The sequence below is a fragment of the Theropithecus gelada genome, chromosome 19, assembly GCF_003255815.1.
Source record: "Theropithecus gelada isolate Dixy chromosome 19, Tgel_1.0, whole genome shotgun sequence".
Taxonomy (NCBI): Eukaryota; Metazoa; Chordata; class Mammalia; order Primates; family Cercopithecidae; genus Theropithecus; species Theropithecus gelada.
The window spans coordinates 40,007,912-40,018,698 of NC_037687.1; the positions used below are offsets into that span (position 1 = coordinate 40,007,912).

General features: G+C 50.0%; 1 protein-coding gene across 2 annotated transcripts; it reads right to left on the bottom strand.

Moving 5' to 3' along the window:
- Positions 1 to 525: 525 nt before the first annotated feature.
- Positions 526 to 10,244, bottom strand: PSMC4 (proteasome 26S subunit, ATPase 4). 2 transcript variants are annotated; one of them, XM_025368384.1, is made up of 11 exons: positions 10,011 to 10,244; positions 9,013 to 9,111; positions 8,703 to 8,796; positions 6,831 to 6,977; positions 6,638 to 6,747; positions 6,443 to 6,536; positions 1,993 to 2,160; positions 1,831 to 1,907; positions 1,523 to 1,691; positions 1,260 to 1,315; positions 526 to 775 (listed from the first exon to the last, which is right to left on the bottom strand). In XM_025368384.1, the coding sequence occupies exons 1-11, from the start codon at positions 10,044 to 10,046 to the stop codon at positions 662 to 664; spliced, it is 1,164 nt and encodes a 387-aa protein (XP_025224169.1). In that variant the 5' UTR covers positions 10,047 to 10,244; the 3' UTR covers positions 526 to 661. The 2 variants fall into 2 exon arrangements, with proteins under 2 accessions (XP_025224169.1, XP_025224168.1); XM_025368383.1 differs by having other exon boundaries at positions 8,703 to 8,889.
- Between the last annotated feature and the right edge of the window lie 543 nt (positions 10,245 to 10,787).

Sequence of the window (10,787 nt, forward strand, 5' to 3'; positions counted from 1 at the left end):
TGAACCCAGGAGGCAGAGGCAACAGTAAGCCGAGATCTCACCACTGCACTCTAGCCTGGGTGACACAGCAAGACTCCATCTCAAAAAAAAAAAAAAAAAAAAAAGTTCAGTTTCTCAGTCACGCCAGCCATATTTCAGGTGCTTATTAGCCACATGTGGCGAGCAGCTACCATACTGGAGAACATAGAACATATCCATCATTGTGGAAAGTTCTATTGGACAGCACTGGACATCTCCTTCCTATGAACTCCTAAGGCCTGTGACCTAAACTGCTTTACTTTTACCGTAGGAAATAAGGGAGATGCACAGGGCTTTATTCTGTGATTAACGACTGCCATCTCAGGTTCATTTTCCATCCCTTTCCCCACATTTCGGAAGTCATCTGGTTTGAATTCTTTGGTTCTCTCAAGCTGCAAACCAGGCCATGCACCTTGTCTGCTCATCTGTCAGATTAAGAGGGACTCAGAGGATCCTATTCAAGGCCCACATTCTCCAAAGGAGTTAAACTTCTAAGAAGAAACTAAATGGATTCGATCTTATCTATTTATTGAAGAAACCAATCCTGGGTAAAGAAAAAAGGGAATGAGGTTTTGGGACAGAGGTGCTGGGGGTGCGAGAGAAGCCCCAGCCCCTGAGTGGTGTGGTGGAGGGAAGGGAGGGGTCACTTGTAAAACTCATGCTCCTGCTCGTCCTTCTTGATGACAGTCTTGTATGCTTTCTCGAAGTCCTTGGCCAGGACAATGTAGCGGTTTTCACGGACAGCCAACATTCCACTCTGTTGAAGGATGAGAGTTAAAATCTGCTTCCTGTGGCAGGGCGCGGTGTCTCATGCTTATAATCCTGACACTTTGGGAGGCTGAGGTAGACGGATCACTTGAGCCCAGGAGTTCGAGACCAGCCTGGGCAACATGGTGAAACCCCGTCTCTACAAAAAATACAAATATTAGCCAGACGTGGTGGTGGGCGCCTGTAATCCCAGCTACTCGGGAGGCTGAGGTGGGAGGATCAGTGCAGTGAGTCATGATTGCACCACTGCATTCCAGCCTGGGTGATTGAGCGAGTCCCTGTCTCAAAGCAAAACACAAAAAACAAAACACTACCCCTGTACTATCCACCCCTAGCGATGGTAGAGGAAGAGAGAGATGGTGCCCACGACCCAGGGCAGCCATGAGGGGACAGAAGGACTACAGCAGGGTGGTTCAGAGAAGAAGGGTCCTCACACACCCACTGCCTGGATCCAGAGAGAAACCACCACTTACCTCCTGACAGATGGAGTTGATATCAGCTCCTGAAATCTTATCTGGCCGGGCCACATCTGCAGCAAGTTAAGGAAACTATTCCTTGTGTGATGGGGTGAATGCCTGGGGCTGGAAGTCATCTTTGGCCATCTCTGTCACCTCCCCTCCTCCCTGGACTTTGGTCCCACCTGCACAGTCTGGGCTGTGGTGATGGCAGAAGTGGGGCTGAAGATCTAATCCCCGTTCCCAACTAGGGCCCCTCCCTCACTTCTGCAGCAGGATACAATCTTCCAAGTCAACCTCCTCAGAGAGGTTCATCTTGCTGGTGATAGTGGAGAAAATCAATCTCTTCTGGCGGCGGTCAGGAAGTGGAAATTCAATTTTACGGTCCAGCCGTCCTGGCCGTAGCAGGGCTGGATCCAGGGTGTCTGCTCTGTTTGTGGCCATGATCACCTGACATCGGGGGGCAGGTCAGCTCAGATCTCTGCACTCCTACCTCCTTCCTGTCATGATAACCGCCCCTCAGGTGCCAGCCCCCACCTTTCCTCAGTTCCTATACCACACCTCCCCTTGTCCATCCCGAACCCCAAACCTTGACATTGACATTCTGATCAAATCCATCCATCTGATTCAGCAGCTCCAGCAGGATCCTCTGAACCTCCCTGTCGGCTGAGAGTGCACAGCATGGTCAGTCCCGGGCATCCCATGCGACAAGCCTGTCCAAGATCCCGGGCCTTGCTTCAGCATCACTTACCTCCCGTCTGAGCATCGAATCTCTTGGTGGCGATGGCATCAATCTCATCTATGAAGATGATGGCAGGTGCATTCTCCTTGGCCAGGCGGAACACATCCCGGACCATGCGGGGGCCCTCACCCAGGTACTTCTGTACAAACTCTGAGCCCACGACCCGGATGAATGCAGCTGATGACAGGATGACAAGGGTTAGGTGGGGATGAGCCTCCTGAGGGGCCCATTCTGCTTTAACAGAAACTGAGAATTCCTTGAAGACATCCTTTTCCTTGGATACCCACACCTAGTAGTTGTGTCATTCTCTCATGCCCAAGGCTGGGTCCCACATCCAGCCCTGGGGAACAGTCATCTACTTGTACCCCCCAGTGATCCAGTGGCCTAAATTATGAATCCTCCTCACAAATGTGTCACTGTTTTGTTTGTTTGTTTGTTTGTTTGAGGCAGAGTCTTGCTGTGTTGCCCAGGCTGGAGTGCAGTGGCACAATCTCAGCTCAGTGTAACTTCTGCCTTCAGGGTTCAAGTGATCCTCCTGCCTCAGCCTCCCAGGTAGCTGGAATTACAGGCGTGCACTGCCACGCCAAGCTAATTTTTGTATTTTTAGTAAAGACAAGGTTTCACCATGTTGGCCAAGCTGGTCTTGAACTCCTGACCTCAAGTGATCCACCTGCCTTGGCTTCCCAAAGTTCTGGGATTATAGGCATGAGCCACCATGCCCAGCCAGATGTGTCATTTTTCTGGCCCAACATTTAAAAATCAGGATATGAAATACTAAAAAAAAGAAAGAAAAAAAAACCAGTCTAGATTTCTGGAGCACTTGCAAAATCAGCAAGAAAACAGATATGCTGCCCGTATACTAACACATCATACTGCCTCGCCAAGAGCCCTGAGTTCCTATTTGCTCTAAGGCCCGGCTTTTTAATTTCCTGAAAAAAATCAGGGACCACCGGCATGTCTTCTGATATAACTGACAATTGGCAATGGGGTTGAAGACCAATTTGTTCTGGGCCCTCCCTCTGGACTTGGAGTACAGTGGTATGATCATAGCTTACTGCAGCCTCAATCTCCTGGGCTCAAGCAATCTTCCCTCTTCAGCCTCCCGAGGAGATAGGACTATAGGCATGTACCCACACCTAGCTTTTTAAAATCTTTGAGATGGGGTCTTGCTATATTGCCCAGGCTGGTCTCAAACTCCTGGCCTCAAGCAATCCTCCTGGCTTAGCCTCCCAAAGTGCTGAGATTATAGGCATGAGCTACCCCATGCTTGACCCTGGCCTTGTTTCTTAAAGTTATACTTGTTTCTTAAGGATCAGATGCTTTGGGTTGTATGAAGCATACCCCCAGAACTCTCCTAGGGAGACATGCAGTCCATAGATAGACTGGGTGGTTTTATGTCATAAACTAGGAACTGTTCAAGGCTTCAGCCCTGCCCTGTTCACTCCCTAAGATCCAGACTTTACACCTGGCTCAAGGGGTCCCTCTTTCTTGGTACTTGCATCAGCTGGGGGCTCGTTCAGCATCCTAACCTCAAGATTTCTGACTTTTTCTGCTCTAAACACACCTTGACCACCTGACTTTGGCCACGCATTTAGTTGGCTGTTCTGCAAATGTCCAACCAGTTCCATATGAAATCCCCATCCCTGGAATTGCCTTATCTGACCCAGACTGTCCGTCTGCCTTTCCTACTCAATCACTACAGTCCCCTTCCTACCCTGACCTTCCCTGTCCTCCCAATCTCTCAGCCCCCTCTGGGCTCTACTACTACTTCCACCTACGCTGGAATGGGCTCCTGCTTCAGTTACTCACTCTTAGTAAGCTGTGCTGTCATTGGAACAAACAGATGAATTCCCCCCGAAAAACGAGAGGAAAAAAAGGTTCACACCTGTGATCCCAACACTTTGGGAAGCTGAGGCAGGAGGATGGCTTCAGCCCAGGAGTTTAAGACCAGCCTTGGCAACATAGCAAGACCCTGTCTCTACTGAAAATGATGATACAAAAATTAGTTGGGCATGGTGGCACACGCCTGTAGTCCCAGCTACTCAGGAGACTGAAGAGGGGAGGATTGCTTGAGCCCAGGAGATTGAGGTTGCAGTGGGCTATGATCACACCAGTGTACTCCAGCCTGGGTGACAGAACAAGACCCTGTCTCTCTTTTTTTTGTTTGTTTTTTGGAGACAGAATCTCACACTATCGCCTGGGCTGGATTGCAATAGTACAATCTTGGCTCACTGCAACCTCCGCCTCCCGGGTTCAAGTGATTATCCTGCCTCAGCCTCCTGAGTAGCTGGGATTACAGGTGCCCACCACCACGCCCAGCTAATTTTTTTGTATTTTTAGTATAGACGGGGTTTCACTATGTTTGTCAGGGTGGTCTTGAACTCCTGACCTCGTGATCTGCCCGCCTCAGCCTCCCGAAGTGCTGAGATTAGAGGTGTGAGCCACTGCGCCCAGCCAGACATGACCCTGTCTCTAGAAAATAAAACAAAACTCTACCCCAGTGAGCAGCTTTTCCCATTGCTACATCCCTTCTACATCTTCTCTCCTCCCTCCCTCTGCCAGTGACAAACCACCCCAGGTCACTCAGAAAAATGACAGAACCTGAAGTGAGGGTATCTAAGTGGAAAAACTGGTAAAATTTGAAGGAGGTCTAAACTTTAGTTCATAGTATTGTACCATTGTTAATTTCTTGGTTTTCCTAATTGTACTATGGTTACATAAGATAATAACATTAGGGAATCTGGGTGAAGGGTACACAGGGCCACACTGGAAGAATTGTCTTGGGCCACACATAAAATACACTAACACTAATGATAGCTGATGAACTTAAAAAAAAAAAAACACAGCCGGTATGGTGGCTCACACCTGTAGTCCCAGAAATTTGGGAGACCAAGGCGGGTGGATCAATTGAGGCCAGGAGTTCGAGACCAGCCTGGCCAACATGGTGAAACCCCATTTCTACCAAAAGTACAAGAAAAATTAGCCGGTCATGGTGGTGTGTATCTGTAATTCCAGCCACTCAGGAGACAGAGGTAGAAGAATCGCTTGAACCCAGGAGGCGGAGGTTGCAGTGAACCAAGATAGCACCACTGCACTGCAGCCTGGGTGACAGAGCAAGACTCTATCTCAAAAAAAAAAAATCTTATGTTTAAGAAAGTTTACGAATCTGTGTTGGGCCACATTCAGAGCCATCCTGAGCCACATGCAAGTCATGGGTTGTGCTACATAATCTATTGACTTGTATATCTGTTTGTTTTCCAACTAAGACATCACCTCCATAAGGAGGTGCTCTGTTTACTGTCACGTCTCTACCATCTACAACACATCCTGGCACATAGTAGGTCTTCAATAAACAGTCACTGAATGACTGAGTTCTAGGTGTCTATTTCTTTTTTCCCAGTCAAGGCAAGGGACATCTCTGATTATCATCTTTGCATTCTAGCACAAGGCCTGGTACAGAGTAAAAGTTCAATAAAGTGCCAAGCAAATGAGTAACAATGACAACAGTTAACATTTATTGCCCATTCCAGATGCTTAGTATCAATTTGGTCTTCTGAACACCCACCCCAGAAAAATAGGTACCACCTGACAGTTGAAGAAACTGAGTTACAGAGAGGTTAACTTACCCAGGATCACATAAGAAGTTGGTGGGGGAGTAAGATTTCAAAGCTAGGCAGTCTAGCCCTAGAAAACATACTGCTTAACTACTGCCTCCTACTGCTCCCTGGCTCACGTGTATTAAGATCTGAACATATGCTGAAGATTTTAGGGCTTTAAAATAAATAAATTTTAAAAAAGTTATAGAGTGAGTGACTTTCAGACATTTTTGTCTGGCACTTACAAAAAGAAATACATTTTTGGGGCCAGGCATATGGCTCACACCTGTAATCTCAGCACTTTGGGAGGCTGAGGTGGGAGAATCCCTTGAGCCCAGGAGTTCAAGACCAGCCTGGGCAACATAGACCCTATCTCTACAAAATACTTAAGAATTAAAAAAAAAAAAATACATTTTTGAAGAACCACAAGTACACGAGTGTGCACATGTGTATGAAACAAGTTTCACAAAACAGACGAACTTGCACCATATATACTTGTACCATGGTATAAATACTATGTGGATGTGATCTGGTGCTTTCTGTTCTACTTCATGTTTCAAAATGCTGGCTGCAACCCACAAATTGAAATTCATAATTATTAATGGGTCACAACCCATTGTAGGAAAACACTGCATTATTTCATTAACTGCTCACAATCACCGGGTGAAATGAGTCTTTTACTACGAGGAAAGGCCCAAGGAGGTGAAGTCAGCACAGCCAGTAACATGCACACATGGGCTATGACCCCAGGGTCTATGTTTCTAATCACCGTGCGGTGCCACTTCCTGGGGAGAGTGAGCGAGCAGGGAGCAAGGCGAAGAGGCCAGAAGATCAGAGCTCGGGGCAGGGGCGGAAGGGCTCACCTGTTGTGTGATGTGCCACTGCCTTTGCCAACATGGTCTTCCCGCAGCCAGGTGGGCCATACATGAGGACGCCTCGGGGGGGATCGATGCCGATCTGAAACCCACAGGAAGGAAGAGAAGTGGGAGTCAGGGGTTCCACCTCCAACCCCAGACCCAATGGGGCCTCTCCTTTCCCCGCCACCTACACCACCTCACCTGCTTGTAGAGCTCGAAATGCGTGAGTGGGAGCTCCACGGCCTCCCGCACCTCCTGCTTCTGGATGTCCATGCCTCCGATGTCTGCGTACATCACATCTGGCTTCTGGTCTGGTGGGAGAGCAGAGCTGGGGCTCCTGGCTGGGTCCCCAAGGTCCCCATAGGGTCCTCCCAGCTGCAGGCTCCCCCTTTACCTGAGGTGAGCATCATGATGCTACTGTCGGCTTCGGGGGGCAGTACGTCCACCAGTGCATTGCTGTGTTTGTGGAGGGCCACTGAGGCGTTGGGCTTGAGCAGCTCCCGATCGATGGTGCTCAGGATGCGCACATAATAGTTGGAGCCTGCGAGAAGGGAGGGAGGAAAACAAGAAGTGTCAGCCTGGAAACTGCCCCTTCCCCCTTCCTTCCTCCTCATCTCACAGTCGCACCCTCCACGCCACCAACATCTCTGGCTCAGACCCTGAGGGGCCCCCTCTCGGCCTCCAGCCTTCCCTCCTGCTGTCCGTCCCCAACATTCACACGAACTCCTTATCTACTGCCCTGATTCTCCCTTGAGCTCCAACCTTGGCTGTCCAGCAGGCCTCCCCCTGCATCTCATACTAGTGAGGCACACTTCTCTTTCCAGGCTCAGTCTCTCTCCTGACTGTCAGACCTGGCTGACCAGCAGCCTCCTGGACACCTCCCATGATGCTCTGGACTGCCCTCCCTGTGTTCCCACAAACCTGCTCCTCTCCCCATGGTGCCATCTCATGGAAAGCTGCACTATCCCAACTCCCAAGATAGAGACCTCATCCTGGATACCACTCTCCCCTCACTTTCTCATAGCCCCCCAGTCCAATTCCAGGCACAATCGCACACCTTTCTCCACAACCTTTACAAGAACATGGCTTGGTCCAGAGGAGCAGAGCCCAGAAACGGGAAAAAACAGGTAAGTGCCAGTGACAATGACTATCAAGAGGGCAAGGCCTAGACCTATATAAACAGCAGCAGCTACAATATACTCTCAGAGGGACTCTGAGTCCCTATCAGAGCCCAGTCTTTTTTTTTTTTTTTTTTTTTTTTTTAAGACAGAGTGTTGCTCCGTCGCCCAGGCTGGAATATGGTGTCGCGATCTTGGCTCACTGCAACCTCCACCTCCCGGGTTCAACAGAGTCCCATGCCTCAACCACCCAAGTAGCTGGGATTGCAGGCGTGCACCACCACACCTGGCTAAATTTTATATTTTCAGTAGAGACGGGGTTTCTCCATGTTGCCCAGGCTGTTCTTAAACTTCTGGCCTCAAGTGATCTGCCCACCTGATCAAAGTATTGGGATTATACGTGTGAGGCACCATGCCTGGCCTCAGAGCCCAATCTCTTAACACTCCTACTCATCGTTGCAAACTGCAGGCCCCAAACCAGTAGTAGTTGTGAAATCAGTTTGGAAGTTCATGACCAGAACTGTGTTTAAAGCAAAACAGACTAGAATAGGATAGAAAACATCAGCATATACCACACATAGTAAGGCTAAATATTTCATGGTGAGACTTATGTTTTATACATCTATCTAAAAAGTAAGAGAGACAGATATTCACAATGTAAAATATATTTCTGGCTGGGCACAGTTGGGCTCACACCTGTAATCCCAGCACTTTCGGAGGGCGAGGTGGGTAGATCACCTGAGGTCAGGAGTTCGAGACCAGACTGGCCAACGTGGTAAAACCCTGTCTCTACTAATAATACAAAAAGTAGCCAGGCGTGGTGGTCCATGCCTGTAATCCCAGCTACTTGGGAGGCTGAGACAGGAGAATCACGTGAACCTGGGAGGCAGAGGTTGCAGTGAGCCGAGATCGTGCCACTGCACTCTCAGCCTGGATGACAAGAGCAAAACTCTGTCTCAAAAAAAAAAAAAAAAAACATATATATATATATATATGTATGTATATGTATTTCTACCTTTCGATCAGTCAAAATACTCTGAAGAACACTGCACTGCACTGCCCTGCCTTGTTTGCTGCTTCCTAGCACATGGTAGGAAATAGTGAAGTGGACAAATGAATGAATTAGATGTCCTTAGCTACCCACACACCTGTGGTAGAGCCAACAATAGCTGTATTCTGATCCACAGCCTCCAGAAATTGTCCGATGACCAGCGGGATGCTTTGGATTCGCTTCACCTCCTCCTGGGCATGGAGGAATTCCTTTTTCAGGTTCTTTTGCTCATCTTTGATGTATTCCTCCTGCACCTCCAGGAACTCCAGCTCTTGCTGCAGCTTCTGTGAGCAAGAGGGGACAGAAGGGGATGGCTCCAGCCCTTGCTGATCCAGAGAGTGGTGGAAAATGGGGAGAGTATGAGATGCCAGGTCCTGTGCAAGGTCTGGGTTGGGGGTTGAATGTACCTTGTAGCGGCTGTACAGGTCCTCCAGGTCCTCAGGCTCAGGGCCCAAGAAGGACAGGCCAGTCTGGGGCCGGGACACGGACAGCGCTGGGATCTCATCCTAGACCAAAAGGGACAACTTACGTTGGAAGACGGTCCTCTCATGAAAGCATCTCAACTTCACTAACGTTTGTTCCCCTCCCCACGTCACCCTGAAGTCACTTAGCCCCTAACAGACCCCTGATATCATAAGACCCTCTAAATAGATCCTGTTTTTGGCCCCCTAAACAAGCTCCTTATGTCAACTTGCCCCCAAACAGTTCTTATGTTATCATATACCACTCATAACATGTCCCCAGTGTCACACAACCCCCAACTAGGATCTAAATGTTACATCAACTCCATTATCAGATCCAAATGCCACCCGATCCCCCTCAAGAGGTTCCTAATGTCACATGGCTCTCCTAGATAAGCTGTTAAAGTGACTGCGCCTTCAAAGAGTCCCAACATTCCCCAGTTTCCCCTCAAAGATCCCTTATGTCACAGTCTCCTAACTCACCTTAGACCTAAACATCACTCAGCCAAGCTACAGACAATACTTAACTACCCGCCCCATTACCCCCATCAGCAAAGCCCTGAACATCAGTCAGCCCCGCAGCCTAGTCCCGGGGATCACTCGGCCGCACAGCTGGATCCCATACATCACTCACCGCCTGACCCAATCCCAACGCCAGGCCACCGACTTAACTAAGCACTACCGGCCAGGGTTCGAAATCAATCCGTCCCAAAGACCCACTAACGTCACTCACTCCCCTAGACCCGCTTTCTGAGCCTTACCTCCCACCATCACTCGGCCACCCAGACAAGCCTTCGAAAGACACAAAGCTCTCCACCGAGGCCTCAGAAATCACCCCAACCCGGACCGGGGTCCCGGAAGCCATTCATCTCCCCACTCAGGTCTGGCTTCACCCTCTCCCCGCGAGCCCAGCACGGACTAAAAAGCTCAAGTCCCCACTGTACCTGAGCCTTCTCCACCAAGATGCCTATCTCCTCCATAGTGACCAAGCCGGCCTCTGTGCGGCCTGGGATGATCTGTCACCGCTTCCGCTGACGACAACGGAAGTCCCTGGCTGAGGAGGCTTCTGGGAAGCGTAGTTTAAGTTACCGCTAAGAGTGGCTGGAAGGGCAGGATAGGATGAAGGGCTCATCTGGGCTCCGCCCTCAACATAAGCTCGTGCGCTGTGCGTACCCGCAGGCTTGGGGCGGGACCGGAGCTGTGCGCGTGCGCAGTATCACGCGACAGCGCCATCTTGCCCTGCAGTGAAGGGCTGGGGGTTCACCCCAGGAGGTGGCGCAAGGCCGTTGCTCTTTTAACGGAGTGAGTTCGCAGAGCTCTGGCACGGACAGTCTGGCGGCCAACTGCTCTTAGCTTTCATTTAGTGTCTGGGCTGGAGGGGCCTTGAGCTGGGCTCCACAGAAGGGATCGTATGGGCGGGTAGGGTCTCCTTGTGGGGCTGATCCCAAGATTGTGCCCCGCGCGGGCGTTGGAAGGTCTGAGCTGCCCCTGAAGGTGACCTTTCGTACCGGGCTTTACCCCCAGGAGTGAGGAGCCCCGAGCCCGCAGTGAGCAACCAGTCAAGTAGAACCCACGCGTCTGGGCTGGGGAAAATGAGACAGCCAGTGCCCAGAAATTGGGTTGCACAGGAGATCCATAGGCCTTAATTCTGTATCCCAGGTTTCCGCCTTACAAACCTATGCCAGGTCCTGTGCTTAAGCTTTACAGGCATCATCGTAGCA

Bases quoted from the DNA above. Each gene is read 5' to 3' on its own strand.
- PSMC4 (XM_025368383.1), bottom strand. From the start codon at position 10,046: ATGGAGGAGATAGGCATCTTGGTGGAGAAGGCTCAG. The intron at 6,978-8,702 runs GTGTGTGGGTAG...CCCTTCTCGCAG, and splicing joins TATTGTTGGCTCTACCACAG to GCTCCAACTATTATGTGCGC. The intron at 2,161-6,442 runs GTGAGCCCTTCC...TCCTGTCATCAG, and splicing joins AGTGGCACATCACACAACAG to CTGCATTCATCCGGGTCGTG.